The sequence below is a fragment of the Cryptomeria japonica genome, chromosome 5, assembly GCF_030272615.1.
Source record: "Cryptomeria japonica chromosome 5, Sugi_1.0, whole genome shotgun sequence".
Lineage (NCBI taxonomy): Eukaryota > Viridiplantae > Streptophyta > Pinopsida > Cupressales > Cupressaceae > Cryptomeria > Cryptomeria japonica.
Window position 1 is genome coordinate 264,805,223 of NC_081409.1, and position 18,407 is coordinate 264,823,629.

The following is an 18,407-nucleotide window of genomic DNA, read 5'->3' on the forward strand; positions in this document are numbered from 1 at the left end:
ATTAGATTACATATACGGTGCATAGAGGAATCACCTTAGGAGTGGGCCTCTTAAGGAATTTTATGTGAAGATAGGTGGGTTGACAGTTGTAGGACCCAACACTGAAGAGCCCTTCTCATTAAATTTGTTCACCCTCAGGGCTAAGGGAATGTATTGGTCACTTTGCCAGGTTTTGGGAGAAGATGCTGAAGCAAATATGCCTAATCACTACTTGCTAATGATTGCTTAGATTCTGAATCCTTCCCTTGTAGTAACATTTGACTATGCTTCTTTCATTACTAATGCTATCCATGGAGGGTTAGTAGGAATAAAAAATGGGAAGGTGTTTAGGCCCTTCGGATGGTATTCACTCCTCATGCACCTAATTCTGTTCAAAGGTGGTGATTACTTTGCCAGTGGACTGGATCTCATAAAAGAGAAACATGGAGAAAAGATGCCAGTACAACTATGGAGTACTATGTTGTCATGGGACAGAGAGGATGCCAGTTTCTTAAAATTTGATAAATATTTTGCATCATAGATTAGGACTCTCCTCTGCTCAGAAAACCAAAGAATCCCCAAGGCTCTTTTGTAGTTTGTCAGACCAAAAGAATTTGCAGAGAGTATAAAGATTGTTCATAATTGGGGTGATATTTACCTATACCCAGTCTCAACAGTTTTTAGAATTTTTGGTTTCAAAGGCACTCCATTCTTGCTGCCCTATCAGGTCCCTCTCAAAGTGGGAATTGCAGAAGTCCTCAAACAGATTGGTAGTGTACAAGAGGCAAAGTTGACAGGTAGGGGTAAAGGGACTATTTTCCCTACGGTTACCATAGCCCATCAATTTATAATAACCAAGGGAGGTTAGATTTTTTTTGAAGACTTTCTCAAACCTTATCATTTGTCAACTGTAGTATCCAGGTGTGCCGATCTAGAAGACTTCTTCAATGACATGTTTAGAAAGAGGGCAGTGTGTAGAGGAAGACCCCATCAATTTCAGTTTCTTGAGGACCTCATCAGAAATGAGTTTGATCTGGATGAGCAGGAACTGAGGAAAGAAAAATGGGTGGCTTATAAAAAATCCTTAGACTTTGTACATCAGTTTGATGCCAGCTATGACCCATTGTCTAGCTTTTTCCCTTTTGAGGAGAAAATAAAGTTTTTAATTGTTTCCTTGTAGGATGTGATGCAGACCCTGAAGGAAAAGAGGGAAGCTATGATTAAAAGCAACCCTGAAAAGGTAAGAATGATTCTAAGTAGGTCTACCTCCACCAAAGCAATCCCTCTTGGTGACTATACACTGCACAAGAAATCTAGTTATAGTGTGTTGATGCCTACAACAGGAGAGCCCTCTACCTCCAAAGGAAAGAGGAAAATATAAGATGTCATTGACATCCAATAGAGCCCTACGAAGTAGAGAGTAGGAAAAGAAATACAATCTGATACACCTTTGTACTCTCCATCCCAATCCCCTATTCACATAGGAGATGAGCAAGCAGCAGCTGAGCAGGTGAGATAGTTAGGCAGTCTAGGAGAAATTGCCTCTACATATGATGAAGTACAGGAAGGTATGCTAGGGGAACCCCTTTCTACTGAAATGAATATTACTACCACTGAACTTAAAGGCTAGGAGTGGGATTCTGAGATAAAGCAGCCCAGAGATGACTTCTTGGCTGACAACAATTTTGTCACTTCAGGAGCATTTATGCAATTTGTATGGAAACAAAATATAGATAAATACAATACAAGATGTGAGAAGAGAAAAGGTGAGCAACCTAACAAAGATCCAGCTCTGGTGGAGGAGGAAATAAAACAAGAAATGATGGAAGAATTTAAGACCATCACTCCTGAGCAAGGAAGAGATATGGTGGCACAAGCTGGAGTGCTTATTCTCCCTGAGTGGGACATAGCAGATGCCCTGGTACTAGAGGCAGTGAGGAAAGAAACCAAGCCCATGAAGGGAATTACTTTCAGCAAAGATAATGCTGCACTCGTCATGTGGTCTCTCAAGAGAGATGAAAATAAGTGAAGCAAAGATACCCCAGGGTCAAGTTACCTTGCTGGAATGATAGTGAAGAGAGTGAAGAACACAGGGGTGGTAGAAGCTGCTAGTACTGTGCTAGAGACTACAAAATTTAGTGTTGTAGTAGCAGAAAAGGAGGCCAAGGAAAAAGCAGACCTCCAAGTAAGGTTGGAGACAATTCTGAAGGCCTATAATATTGCTAAGGAGGAGGTAAGAGGTAAGGATAGCATCATTGCTAAGTTGCAGAGCCAGTTGACAGGACAATACCATCAAGGTAAGTCTTCAACACTAATTATTTCCTCCTCTCCTGCAAGACCTCCACCTAGGAGCCCCATCATTGAGTTCCCACCATCTCTAGCACCTTCCACCTCCCAAATGATTGAGATTACTCCTCAAGAGCTAGAGAATTGTAAACAGGCTCAGGCCCTGTATGCAAAGAAATATGAGGAAAGAGTAAGGGCTATTGTTTCGAGTTTTTCAGATACAATGAATGCCTCACAGCTATATAATAATATAAGTAAGGTTTTGGATATGTGGAATGAGCTCAATGGAGATAAGGCCATTTTGACACCTATTTTTGAAATGTGGAGGCCTAGAGAGCAGGACTTGGAGCTTATTTGTGCATATTATGATGAAGCAGGGGCCAATCCTCTCATCAAATCCACTTGTGACACCACCAAAGACCTAGTAAAATTAGTAGAAGGGGTGGATAATGGTGATAGGAAAATTAACTTGTACAAAAAGGAGTATGCTGATCAGGTTTTTGAGTTGCTTCCAGGAGTTTTTGCTAGCCCAGATCAACTGAAGGACAAACAAGTGTGGCTCAAGGAATTAGAGGCCAAACTGTCAGCTAGATTTAAAGGAATTGTTGATTTAGATGATGCTTCCTTCTTTGTTGTGACAATTTAGGAGATAGAGAAAATCAAATCTCATTATGGTTTTCTCAATTCAGAAGTCAACAAGATGAGAAATTCCTGGAAAAGGTTGAGCAAGGCTAAGACAAAAGTGATTAATTTCACGTGGCCAACTGATGATGTGTATAATGAATGGACAACAAAATATGCCATCCAGGATGTAGAGCAGTTAGAGGGTGCTCCTGAACAGTTAGAAGAGGTTGGAACCGGATAGTGAGTTGAAGAAGTTGCAGAGGTCGAAAAGGACTTGTAACTATTTTTGTAAAAGGCTTTGTAACTTCTTTTGGAAAAGAAATGATTGTAACAAGTTCTCCTAGGAAAGTATGAAGCTATGTGCATCCATATTGTTATAAATGGATACTAGGACTAAGAGTAGAATGATCGAAAAGAATTGTAAGAAAATGCTGGAGAAATTTATATCTAAGCTTTTCTGAGTTTAATGGAGAATATTCCAAAAAATTTGTACTACTTTCTTGAAGAATATATCCATATACAGACCATTGGCTTTGAGTAATACTTTGTGTCATCTTCAAATGTGTTTGCAATTGTTTACTATTTCATTCTAAATAATCCAGGGTTATTTTATTTGAATAGTGTTGTAAGGCAACTTTCAGTAGATGTGTTGGCTAGCTTTTCTCTTTAGGAGGAAAATTAAATATGTTGGATCACTTCTACCAGTAAGTTCTTTGTAGGATACTTTGAATCTTGATGAGCATAGTTTGATTTGGTATGCATAAATTCCTATGTATGTCGGGCATATATAAGGATTAACAGAAGCCAAGCCCAATGGGATGTGTAGAGATATTTTGTTTGGGGAGTATTGTTTGAATTTAGATGACTCTGTGACCTTGGATAAGGCACTGGTATAGATCGAAGTTGTCTATTACATGTTTTGTAGGTCAATATACTGAATATGAGTATAATTTTCATTCCTTTGTTTCAGTTAGTTTCAGGGTGATTAGATCCACTTGTTTTCTGGACTAGTTTGCTGTGGATTTATCTTTTGAAAGTGTGAATTCAGTTCACAAAGGTATACCCGCCTAGACTCTGAATAAGTTCAAAGTGTAGAAGGTTAAATCAAACCTTGTCATATGTTGTCTTAAGAGTTTCCTTCCCTTTGATATCTCTTCTGCATAGAGTTCAATCATTTTATTATAAGGATGTTAAAGTGAATCAGATTTGAAAGACAACAAGGACTGCAAAACAACAACAACCAATTTTTAATCTATCAAGTCAAATCCCAAGCAATAAAAATCCAAAAAATAATAAAGCCAATTCCCTTTTCTCCAATCCTCAAAGGAAATTCACAAACATTGGAGAACCTTTAGAATCAGCTCTAAAAACCCTGCTTGCCAATAAACTAATTGTTTTACCAGAAGCAAGAAGTTATGAACCACCGGTCAAGCCCAATTGGTGGAATGACAATCATTTTTGCAATTATCATCGGAATAAAGGACACCTAACAAATGATTTTCAGAGATTGAAACACCTTATTCAAGATCTAATCGATAATGGAACTATCACAGTGGATAGCCATAAGACAAACAAATCACACTTGGCTTTCAAAACTCCACTTCTGAATTATGACAAAATTGAATCATCCCAATTAAAAGATGACAAAGGAAAAACTAAAGTGAATTAAACTTATACACATGATGATGTGGTAAATGTGATCATTGTTAAATATAATCCACCTTCAGAACCAATCAATGTCATCACTAGAAGCAAAGCAAATATTACCTTTTCAAGTATAGCAAAAGACCCAACATCCACTTCACAACAATACAATTTAGTAGAGGAATTACAAAGAATACCCACTCAAATATCAATTCTGGAACTTCTCAAATTTTCACCTGTGCATAAGGAAATTTTGGAGAAAACTTTAGTGGAAACATCAGTTTCAAAAGATTTGGATGTAGATCGGTTCCAAAACATGGTAAGACACCTTGTAGCTCCTCATTGCTTATCATTTTCTAAAAATGATGACACATCCTTACAACATCCTCACAATGCTCCCTTACATGTTGAAGTCTCCATTAATAAAACTTGTGTCAAACGTGTGCTCATATATGGAGGAGCTGGCTTAAATATTTATGCATTATTTTGATAAATGCTTTGGGATATTCAGAAAATGTAGTGGACCCGAAAAAGAAAATAACCATCAAGGCTTATGATGAAGCAAAATGTTCTTCTAAAGGAACTGTTGTACTACCAATAATAATAGGACATGTGGAAAGGGATACATTGTGTCAGGTTTTAGATTTGAACCTCTTTTACAACATTCTTCTAGGACGACCATGGATTCATAAGATGCAAGCAGTTCCTTCTACATATCATCAATGTGTAAAATTTCCTCATGAAGGAAAAGAGATCACTATAATTGAAGATTCCAGTCAATATTGCAATAATTTGAAGCCAACACAAGATACAAGAGTTCCACATAACAGAGAATCAGTATATCCTACCAAAGAAATTCAAGAAAAGTCATGGGAAATTTTTGAAGAAAAGCTCAAGTTAAATGATGAAGGAATGGGAAAGTATTCTTTGAATAATTTTCCATTTCCCCAAAGTCATATGGAAAGCCTACAGATATTCAATCAAAGACATCAAAAAAATCAAAATATATGTTTAAAGGGACATATGTTAGTGTTGGAACTCTTGAAGAAGAAAATGGAGATAAAGACATTCTTGGTTGGTTGTACAAGGATGAAGATAAAACTATAGCAACAGCAGTAGAAGTCAGTATTCCCATTAACAATATGGCAAAGGATATGAAATCATGAAAAAAATGGGATATGAAGGAAAATGACCAATTGGTAAGTGACATCAAGGTATTTCAGAACCCATTTGTCCACACTCACAATCCAAAGAAGATAAATCAGGGCTTGGATATCTAAAATCCAATCAAAAGAAACATAATCACCAACAACAAAAATGGAAAAAGAAATCAGTTTCTAAAGAAGAAAATTGGCAAGAAAAGCTACATCAAGCGGCAGAAATAGTAACAAATAAATAAAAGAAGCAAGAAGAACATGAAAACAAAGACAAGGAGATTACCATCAAGGGTAAAGAGAAATCTTGTCAAAAAGTTCTGGAAATACAAACAAATGCAAAATCTAAACAAGATATTCCAAAAATAGTAAAAATAGAGATGGCAAAAATCAGGAAACTTTTTGCGCCAGATAACATTCCTGTATGGTATAGTGGAGTAGTCCTAGATCATGATTCAGAGACAGATTCAAATGAGTATGAATGGGGTCCAGATGTTTTATCTACCACATCAAGTAAGGACACAATCAAGACCAAGAAGCTATCACAAAAGAAGACTTGTCTATTGTAAAACAAAAGATGAAGTTAGAAATAAGACAAGAAAAACTCAGAATTCAAAGAAAAGAGGCATATGCAAAAAGGAAAGGAAATGATAAAGACAAAAAAGTAATGCCACAAGAAATACAAACAAGGATAGATAAAGCATCTGAATATACAAGATTTTCATCAAAAGAGGAACAAGATATATCCAGATATGGTAGTACCATAGAGGAATTAAGAGATAGTCAAGTTGGATTGACTATTAGTCTAGAAGAAGTTGAGTTTGAAAGGGGACAAATTCTAGCAAAAGAATCCTCTTTATCATGTATACATGTCAACTCCAAAATGCAAATAAGGTCAATCAAGAAGGAATCTGTAGTATTAAAGATGTGTGTGTTGATATAATCCATTCATTTAAGGGACAAACGTCAATTGAAGAACCACTTGAGTGTGAACTACAAAATGCTAATATTGATTTTGTTAGAACTAATTCGGAGATGCTTGAGAAAGAAAATTCTCAAAAAAATTTAATATATGACAGTACCTATTCTATGCCAAGTTATGATCATTATGTCATGAATGTTGAAACACCTAATGATGATAGTGATTATGATTTACCCCTTCTTCATCCTAAACTAATTGATTGGGATAATTTAGACAACCTTGAACTGAATGTCTTTTCCAATGATCATGACTTAGTTGTGTACCTTAACATAATTGTTGAAACCATCCATCCTAAGATATCTTCCATTGCAGAATCAAGTGATGTTTCTCATAGTCAAGAGAATGCCACACTTTCCAGTTGCAAAAGCGAAATAAAACAAGGAAAGAGACCTATTGTTGAAAACCATTTCATGGCAACATTAGATCAATCAAAAGAGAAAACAAAGGACGTATTTGATGGTGAAAACCTCCTTGACATGCCAGAAGATGGAAAGTTTAACATTCTTCCTACATATTTTCAAGAGAGATCCGCTATCCTGATAGAACCAACAGAAGCAGTCAACATTGGTACATCAAAGGATCCTAAAATACTTCATTATGCTACCTCATTATCAGAAAAAGAGGAATGAATACATGGAATTCTTTAAGCAAATGAAAATAAATTTTGCTTGGTCCTATGCAGATATTTCCAAGACTTAATCCATATCTTATCATGCATCATCTTAATGTGGATTTAAAAGAAAAACTAGTTAAGCGGAAGCTAAGAAAGATGCATCCACACATTGCTCTTCTTGTAAAAACCAAGCTGAAGAAACTATTAGAAGTGGGTTTAATAAGACCTGTTGCTTATCCAAAATGGGTTTCAAGTATTGTACCAATATCAAAACCAGATAAAAGCATAAGTGTCTATACAAATTTTAGAGATATAAATAAATCATGTCCAAAAGATGATATCCCGCTACCAAACATTGATATCATAGTGGACTTATTAGCAGGGCATGAGATGTTTTCATTAATGGATGGCTTCTCAAGATATAATCAAATAATAATTGCACCTGAAGATCAAGAAAAGACAACTTTCATTTGTGCGTGGGGAACATATTGTTGGAATGTTATGCCATTTCAGCTTAAGAATGCATGAGTGACTTATCAAAGGGCTATGATGACAATTTTCCATGATATGATGCATACTTTTGTGGAAGACTATGTTGATGAGATACTTGCAAAATCTCATACAAGACAAGAACATTTGAACATTTTAAGCAAGATTTTTGATAGGCTGGAAAGATATGAATTGAGATTAAATCCAAAGAAATGTGCATTTGGGGTAACTTTTGGAAATCTCCTTGGGTACATTATATCAGCTCGTGGAATAGAAGTAGATCCTGAAAAAGTCAAAGCTATCATGGAGATGGATTCACCTAAGAACATAAGTCAATTGCGATCTTTACAAGGAAGATTTCAATCAATCAGGAGATTTGTTTCTCAGTTAGCAGATAGATGCCTTCCATTTACCCATCTTCTACATAAAAATGTTCCATTCAAATAGGATCTAAAATGTGAAGAAGATTTTTTGCAAATAAAAGAATATCTTATGAGTCCTCCAATACTAATATCACCAACCAAAGGGAAACCATTATTTCTCTATATCTCAACAACAAATGTATCATTAGGCACTCTCCTAGCTCAACATGATGATGAAGGAAAAGAAAGAGCAATTTATTATATAAGTAGAATGCTTGTTGGCTATGAATTAAATTATTCCTCAATAGAAAAGACATGTCTAGCAGTTGTATTTGCAACTCAAAAGCTACGACATTATATGTTGATTCATTCTGTAAAACTAATAGCAAAGATAGATCCTCTCAAATATTTGTCGAGCAAGTCAACATTAACAGGGAGACTAGCCAAATGGGTTATGACACTGAGTGAATTTGACATAGAATATGTTGACCGGAAAGCTATCAAGGGACAAGTTCTCATTGATCAATTGGCTGATGCACCTTTACAAAATAACATGCCTTTGCACATCGAATTTCCTGATACATATATCTTTACAGTAAGTACAAACTTTTGGGAATTGTACTTTGATGGTTCTTATACACAATATGGATCAGGCATGGGAATCTTTTTCATCACACCTCAAGGACACACAATTCTGAAATCGTATAGACTACAATTTCCATGCACCAATAATATTGGAGAGTATGAAGCATTGACTATAGGGCTTAAAATGGCCATTGAATGGAGTATCAAATAACTACATGTCTATGGTGATTCTCAACTTATCATCAATCAAGTAAATGATGAATATCAAATAAAGGATGATAAGCTTATGCCATACAAATAGCTGGTAGAGAAATTTAAAGAACACTTTACAGAAATCACATTCACCTAGATTCCAAGAAATGAGAATAAAGCAGTAGATGCAATGGCTACAATAGCATTTCTCTTCCAACGAATTTTTCATGGAAGATATCTTAACCCCTACCATTCAATCCCAGAATACCTACCAAAATTGCCATATATCAAGGACTGATCAATCCTTATACGGTCAAACTTGTCAGCATTTAAAAAAACATATCCTTCCTCTTGACTTATCTCATAATCAGAAAAGGAATTTTATCCGTGTTGGTAAACAGATTTGTTGCTTTAAGAAACTTTCTTGAAATTTTTTTTTTTGTTTTGCCCTGTGATTAGCAACAAAGCGTTTACAACAGTTGAAGAATCACAAAGAAATGGTAATTCTTCTCTGTGTTTGAGAGGGGCAGCTCCCTCGTATAATGGGGGTATTTGGATTTTTTGAAAATTTAAAGAACGAACAATAAAGAAAGATTGAATGCCATACAAGGTATGAATCTAGTTTAAAATAAATTCCATATAATCAAGTTTCAGATACCACAACTTGAAATAATCTTCTTCACATTCAATGTTAAAGGGAAAGCATTAGGTAATCATCAATTAAACATAAGAACATTGATAATAACCCATGAGAATAAGTTGAACACACATCCAAATTGATCTCTATTGCTTAATTGCTTGAATAACACTATCCAAGTCTCTTATACAAAGCTTGTGAAAAAGTGGAATCCCCTACATTGAATAATAATGAGGTATATATAGGTGAAGTCATAACCACCTGAGGTAACTACCCTAACCACCTTTATAACTACTTTATAACTTCCTCAACTACTTGAAATAACTTCCTCAACTTTGAAAAAAATAACTACTTAGAAAAACTACCCAAAATGAGAACTTAGGATAACTACCTCATCCAATGCTTAGAAAAACTACCCCTTACAAATAAGTTAGGATTGACCTAACTTTCACAAAAGAAAAGCCCAAATTCTAACTTTAATTACAATAAGTGACTTAGGTCACTTTTACAAAGAACAACTTGAAACATTATAACATTAAAGTTATGGATCTTGCTGAAGTACACTTCTCCATCTTTGTCTGCTCCATTTGCCTTTGTAATCATCTTTTCATATAGTCATTCAAGGATGTGACACATATGTCTTTCCCTTCTAATAGAAAATAAAACTCCAAGGGTCTCCATAAGAATGAAAATCCACCTTTCAAACGAGCACTATAATGGACAAGATGGCCATGTTTTGTTACTGCAATCCCTATACTCTATGATATGATATTTCCTCCAGGCGGTTTGTCAAACTTTCTAAGTGTATTTTCAGCAATTGCATTCCATATGGTGACATCTCTTTCGATGGCTCTTTATGAAATATTTCAAGTGCATTTCTTTTGTTTCCATATTCGGAATGTATTTCTTTGGGAACGATTCAAACTACAATATCTGACAAAAATGTCCCAGCCTATGTGTTTTGATACATGTCGATAACCTACCCCAAAATTATCATTCTTGAGCATGGTAAGATGCCGACAAAGCTCATGAGGCATGGATTTATACTTGTACTTGCATTCTCTTGAAATTTTCTAAAGTGCTTTCAGTAGACATTGTGTGAAGATCTTTGAAACCACCTTTTTCCTCATCCATTTCTTGTGAAACTTTATATTTCAAAAGGCGGCTTTTCTTTAAGATAATCTGCTAAACTTTTACATGATTTATCTTTGATTCCTTATGATATGCATATCTACCATAGGCAACTGCAACTCCAACATCTGATAAAACCCTTTTACCGGTAATGCTCCGCTCCATGCTTCACATTCAAGAAAACATGTCCTCACAATGAATCTATTTTCTGCAAATCTTGCAATCATTACGTTCCTTGAGATGACATCTCCTTCGAGCTATTATGATAAAATATATGTACCCACTATGCTCTAATATGTGTTCATAACCTTCTAAAGGCTCCCATTTTATCACTGTCGTGGAGGATGCTGGAATGGATCATGACAGAAAAGTCTACCAACTTCTGAGCATTGCTGTTATAGACAGAAAGGATGATTGTCATGAAACTCGAGTTCATAACTACCTGGTTGCATGCGCTTGAAATATTTATGAAGCCTTTTCAACAAAACCATTTTATTGTATATCATGTTGGCCAAAGCGTTTCTAACAATATTATCGCACAAAATCCTCTATACCATTATGCTTTGATGAAGTAGTTATTTGCAAGTACTTATAATAACTACCTCCCTCTTGGTCTTTGAGATCGAATGAGAAACTCCTGTTGTCGAAAATTTGTGAAAGTTGGCCAATCTTTTGATAATTTCACTTATCCTTCATGTCTTCACTTCATCGATGACTTTTGAGAGTGCTAAATTTTTTTTTGATAAGCTTTCTCCAAATCTTTTTGGTGACTTTCCTTGTACACTCCACAACTTGTCACTAATGCTATTAGATGGGACATATCAGTGGTTTTGGAAATTTGAGCAAGTCATCGATAAATGAGTGGATTGGGGTCTTTCAAAATTGAAACAATTCATCGACAAGTGAAGAGCTAAGTGAGAGAATCGGTCTTAAATACTTCGGAAACTTTGTGAAATGAGCAATAAATATCATTTTGATATGCCATTTGATAAAAGCTTCATCTTCGGTGATTTATTAAAATGTAACAACTCATCAAAAATGCCTCATGATTGAATACCTTGGCATCTTTGAAAACTTGGCCACATTATGAAAAATCTCACTAGGAAGGAACATTGACACAAAATTTTAAATTTTGACAAGTTTGAAATTAGGGCTAACATCTGGCTTTGACTGGGGACAAGGACCGAAAGGGACGATGAAGGAACCCATAATCTTTGGTTGACAAAGGTCAGTGTATTATTCATTGGGCAACAGAGTCAAAAGTATTGGTGCACTACTTTACATGGAACAAGGAGGGAGAACCAAGACAAAAAGGATAAAGAACAACACACACACAAACAAAAGGGAACAAAGCCAAAACTCCTAGCTAAGCTATATACAAGATGAAAGGCAAGTGACCTTATGGATTATATAATTTTAAGTGTTGCCCATTATAAGGAAGGAGCATATGTGTGCTATCTAAGTATGCCAGATAGAATGAATTTGTGCCACAGACTTGCTTGATTTGAAAAGGTCCTCTCCAAAGTGAATCAAATTTACCATGTAATCCCTTTGGTTCTCTTTGTTTATCCCATAACAGGACCAGATTGCCAACTTGAAAAGATCTTTCCCTTGCTTCCTGGTCAAACAGTTCTTTCACTCGCATTTGATGTTCTCTGATTCTATCCACTACTGTTTCTCTCTGTTCTTCCATCTTGGTTAAGTACAATATCCATTTTTCCAATGCATCTTTAAATTCATAATTTTTGACTACTTCTTGCAACTTAAGAGAAGCTAATTCCAATGGAATAGGTAATCTAGCTTCCGCACCAAAAACTAATTCGAATGGAGACATCTTGATAGCCCGCTTCTTCATAGTACGATCAGCCCACAGTGCTTCATATAGATACTTATGCCACATTCTCTGATTTTTATCGACTAACTTGCAGAGAATAGTGATGATATTCTTATTGCTCGCTTCAGCTTGACCATTTCCCTGAGGATAACAGTCAGATGCATGTGAAAGTATAACTCCATACTTGTAACAGAAAGCCGATATTTCATAAGAAGAGAAGTTGGTAGCATTATCGGTGATGATTTTCTGCGGAACTCCATATCTTACAAGAATGTTTTGTTTGATGAAGTCACAAACTAATTCTGATGTTGTTCGTCTAACAGGAGCTACTTCAACCCACTTGGTGAAATAATCAGTGGCTACCAAGATGTGAGTATGACCCGCACTGGAATGAGGATGGATTGGACCGATTAAATCTAGTCCCCACTGCTGAAATGGTTCTTCAATAATCACAGGTTTCAAAGGTAGGGCGGCAAGTTGTACTCTTCCCTTGAATTATTAACATGCGTCGCATCTCTTTACCCACTCATCTGCATCTTTGAACATTCCAGGCCAATAATAGCAATTTCTCAATATTTTGAAAGCCGTTACTGAGGAAGAAAAAATCCCTCCACAGGCTTCATTATGAAAGAACTGAAGGAGCTTCTTTCTTTGTTGTTTGTCTACACACCTGAGAAATGTGCCATCTATTCCTTTTTTATAAAGAACATCACCCCAAATAATATATCTAGCAGCCTTCAACTTGATAGTTCATTTCTCCCTAAGGGTTAGATGAGAAGGACATTCTCCGTATGTGAGAAAATGTGCTATGTTGGAAAACCACTCATCTGTGGTGCTAACAAATAAAATCAAAGGTAGTTCAGACTCTTGAGCAACATTCCCATTAGAATTATTCTCAGCTATTAGCTTACACAACCCATGCCCGTGAACAAGCTTGGTTGGTTTGATATCGATATCATACTCTTGAATCTTTGCAATCCAAGAGGCTCGCTTGCTCATACGAATTTCTTGTTGTGTGAGTATGGTCTTCACTGCAGTATCTGGGACATACACTAAAGAATGAGAATTTAGAAGATAAAAGCAAAATTGCTTCATAGCCTTGACCACTGCATAAGCTTGCTTTTCAACTGGAGAATACTTCAATTCATGCTTTTTCAGTGGAATACTCATAAAAGAAATCGGTGCCTCAATGTTTTCATTATGATGTTGGGTCAATATTGCTGATAATGTAGTGTCAGAAGCATAACAATATACATTGAAATCTTTGGAGAAATCTGGATAAACCAATGTAGATGCATCCGCAATGGCTGACTTGATCTGATTGAAAGCCCTTTTTCCTTCCTCTGACCATTTGAATTTGACATTATCTCTCATCATGTCAACAATGGATTTTGTAATTTCTGAGAAATCAAGAATGAACTTTCTTATAAAATTAATCTGGCCAAAGAAAGAGCGAACACCAGGCTTACTGGAAGGTAATGGTAACTACTAAATGGCTTTGACTAACTCTGGATCAATATGAATACCTTCTTTCGAAACAATGTGACCTAATAATTTCCCTTCTGTCACTCCAAAAATGGATTTCTTTGGGTTCAATGAAATACCTTGTTGCCTACAACGTTGTAGCACACACTCCAAATGATAAGCATGTTCTTCACGTTTCTTGGAGAAAACAGTTAAGTCATCTAGGTATACAATAATAATTTTATTTCTTAAGTCACCAAAAGAAAGATCCATTGCACGTTGAAAGGTGGCACCAACATTAATCAAACCGAAAGGCATACGGTTATAGGCAAATGTTCCCCACGGAGTAGTGAAAGTTGTCTTATGTTGATAATCTTGTTTTACACCGATTTGATTATATCCAAAAAAACCATCAAGCATCGACATCATCTCCGAACCAGAGACAGTTTGAAGGAGATGGTCCATTACTGGTAAGGGATAGTTGTCTTTAAGAGATGCTTGATTGAGATTGCGAAAATCAACACAAATTCTTATCTCACCATTCTTCTTTCTAACAGGCACTATGTTTGCAACCCATGTAGAATGATGGATTGGATAAATGATTTTAGCCTTTAAAATTTTATCTACTTCTGCAAATCTGCTATCTTTGGATTGAATTGCCTTTGTTTTTGCCTTAATGGGGGTGAATCAAGCTTAAGAGGAATATGATGCTTAAATTCGCCATTCATAAACACTTTGAGATCATCATAGCACCATGCGAATACATCAATATAGCTATTCAACAAATCAATGATGACTTTTCTTTCCTTGTGGGACAAGCATTTTCCAATTAAAACAATCTTGGGATCATTTTTAAAACCAATATTTACTTTTTCTGTATCTAGAGAACTTGAGGGATTCTTTTCATCATTCTTTACAAACTAATCATTCTTATCAAAGAGACTCTCAAGAGTGACTAATCCCTTAGGAATAGTATTTCCCTTTAGTTGCAAAATCTCTGATTCTTTATCTTCTTCTTTTATATTTTGTTGGCTTGTCAAAGAATGATTACCATCAAAGGACGAATTTGAGAAGGTTCTGGTGCCCTCCAAAAATGAGATGATATGTTTATCATCATCAAAAACTTGCCAATTTTGATTATTATCTGGCACACTAGGTCGGTAGATCATTTCTACTATATACACATCTTTTTCAAACTCAGGATGGGGTAGTAATAAAGAGGCTGAAACAGCAAGAGAATGTGCCTTTGTATTTTGTTCTCTTGGGATGGCTTGTATGGAGAAAGCATCAAAACTTTTGATCTCATCCCATACTTTGTTTCGATAAGACCTGAGCCTTTTATTTTTGGTCTGATATTGACTCCTCACTTGGTTGACAACTAATTCAGTGTCTCCCATAACTTGTAACTTCTTGATTCCTTTTTCTTTGGCAAATTCCAAACCTAGAAGAAAAGCTTCATACTCTGTCGTGTTATTGGTAGTATCAAATGTGAGCTTGTAGGCTTTAGGAAAATTTTCCCCTTGAGGAGATATCAACACCACACCAACAACTGAACCAGAAGATGAAGAACTTCCATCAAATTACATTACCCAAAGTTCTACAGATATGTCAAGAGCCAGAATTTTAGGAACACTCTCCTTCTTTGATGACATCATATATGTACCTGGGCCCATCTCAACATATAATATTTCAGCTCTTGGATCATCAGATTTGAGAACTGTGTATTTGGCGTTGGGTTCTGGGTCCAATCTAACTTTCTTGTTGCCAAGAGGTATCAAGGCATGTGACCAATCTAATTGAATCTCTCCACCCAAATCTTTACAGAAACTACGGCTTAAGAGCATACCATAGCTGGCTAGAATATTGGCAACCAAGATGTTAAGTTTCAACTTCTTTTGAGGATGAGCAGCTAAAACAACTTGAGCATCCTTAATTTGTCTGACCATGGGTAGTTGCTTTGATTCCATTGAGAACATTTTACCAGTAGGTTTATTTAAAGATAGGCCTAGTGCATGAGCAACTTTGGAAGGCATTACGTTATTAGAAGCACCGGAATCTATAATACAGTTACTCAACTTACAATCTGCAATGTATAAGGAAATATAGAAAGGATCTGGCTTATTAGAAAAGAAAGTGGCAACAAGAGATGATTCTCTTGTAATAGACTCGTCTTGCTCATCCTCATCAAAATTCTCACTTTATTCTTGATGTACGTCCGAGTGAGGTTTCTTGTAATCCTTTTTGATACAATGCACCAATTTATCCAATTGTTGTGGATTCTTCTTAAGATACTCAAATTGAGAAATTTGCACCTTAGTCTTTTTACAATATTCAATGAAATCAAAAGAATCTTCAAAAGAGGAATCACCATGTTCAACTTCTTTTTCAGTTTTTCTTGATGATCCTAGTTCTTCTTTACTTTGTTTCCTGGAAAGAATTTGCTTAGGAACCTCATCCACCTCTTTATCTTTTGTAGTTAACTTAGCTTTCTCCCCGAGCTTCTGGCACCAATTCTTTGTAAACACATTACATGAATGATTATTTATGTCACTATCTTTCTCATTTTCCTCACCAGACTCATATTCCAAAAAGTTGACTGTAGGTGGACCAAACTATTGATTAGTTTCATCTTCAACATATTCTTCAATCTTTTCACTGGTCTGGTTCATCTGCATAAACCTAGTCATCTTAGGACATGAAGCACCATCATGGTTTGTTGTGAGATGAAAATCACACATTGCAGTAGTTTGACGATTACTTGTAGATGGATGCTCAATCGCCAACCTTGGTGTTGGAGTTGGTATCTTTGGTTGCCGGTTTTGTTGATATGGAATATAATTCCTTCTAGGAATATCTTGATACATAGGTGGTGGATTTTGTGGTAATTGCTTCTTCAATAGAAGTAAATCATTAGCTAGCTTTTGAATCATTGGATCGGTAGTTGCAGGATTGGCTTGTTGAATTTTTCCTTTCTATAATTCTTTATTCCACTTTCTAGCACTCAGTAGGTCATCTTCAACTTCAATGGCTAACCTTTGTGCTGCAGTGAGATCAACTACTCATCCTCTTCTTATTTGGAAACTAATGTCAGGAGGTTGTGCATTAATGAAGAAACATTTTTGATTTTCCTCCGTAGGTCTCTTATCAGCTGTTAATTTATTGACTATTTTGTTGAAACGAGCCACAAATTCTCTCATAGGTTCATGCACTTCTTTCTTCATTTGGGTTAATTGAGCAAGAAGTAAATGACCATCATCTATAGTTTTAAATCTTTCTTCAAATTTTTGTAACAGAGTCGCCCAATTACTAATGGAACCGGATGGTAACTGATTAAACCATTCAGCTACGACATCAATTAGAGTTTCAACAAAAAGTCGTACAGAAACATCCTCATATTGAACTCCGAGGATTGCGCATGTAGTAAAGAAAGCACTAATATGATCTTCTGCAGTGACTTTTCCATCTCCTGAGAACTTCGGAAGATGCTTCCTTGAACCTGTTGGCAAATCATGCAATTGATTTCCTAAAGCTAGAGGGCCTATGGTAGTACCCCATGGAACTGGTTGTGGATGAGCCATGATTGGTTGTGTAAAGTTAATAACAAGAGGAGGAAGTAAAGTTAAGGCTTGGACAAATAAGGAATGAGCACTTGCTTTCTTTGGCGAAGAAGGTCTACTAGTAGACTTAACTTTCTTTTTATAAGTGGTAGAAGGTGTGGAAAAATCAACTTTGTATAGTTCAGCAAAATCAGGGTCAATGATACCCTTGCTTCTATCACCTCTAGTATACCTTTTGCTTGCCAGCGTGCTTGCTAATCACCTTGCTTATACTGGTCTTGCATACATCAAATATTTTGTCTTTTTCACCTAGGAAGCACAAAAATTCTCTTAATGACAATAAGTTATTGTCTAGGATGTACTCTCCTAAGAAAGTAATAATTCAACTTTTTCCACCAACACTTGATGCACTTGTTAGTATTCTGGATCAACTTGTCATATTCTAGGTTGTCTTTGATTTGGTTGCTGATTTAATGGAATCAAGAACACACGAGGAAATCTTTCCACTATTCTTTCACGGACCACCATTGGATTCTGAGCTTGTCTTTCTTCTTCTGCCAATATAGCACTTACTCTTTGATATTCAGCCGTACTTCTTCTATTCCTCCAAGATAAAGTATCAAAGTTCTCATGCAGAAGAACCATCTTGTTTCATGATAGGCAAGTAAAAAAAATATCAAAGTGACTGTCTTCTTGTTTCGATTTCGTATCCCTAGCAGAGTCGCCAAAAATCTGTTGGTAAACAGATTTCTTGCTTTAAGAAACTTTCTTGAAAAAAAAAACTATGTTTTGCCTTGTAATTAGCAACAAAGCGTTTACAATAGTTGAAGAATCACAAAGAAATGGTAATTCTTCTCTACGTTTGAGAGGAGCA

General features: G+C 35.9%; 1 protein-coding gene across 1 annotated transcript in view; it reads right to left on the minus strand.

Moving 5' to 3' along the window:
• Window positions 1–14,441, minus strand: part of LOC131875864 (uncharacterized) — a 110,549-nt gene extending 96,108 nt beyond the window's left edge. The window contains exons 1-5 of the mRNA XM_059220563.1: window positions 14,039–14,441; window positions 13,679–13,912; window positions 13,333–13,552; window positions 13,035–13,182; window positions 12,218–12,938 (exon numbers count right to left, since the gene is read on the minus strand). Coding sequence (XP_059076546.1) covers window positions 12,218–12,938; window positions 13,035–13,182; window positions 13,333–13,552; window positions 13,679–13,912; window positions 14,039–14,441 — 1,726 coding nt within the window. The remainder of the gene's footprint in view (window positions 1–12,217; window positions 12,939–13,034; window positions 13,183–13,332; window positions 13,553–13,678; window positions 13,913–14,038) is intronic.
• Between the last annotated feature and the right edge of the window lie 3,966 nt (window positions 14,442–18,407).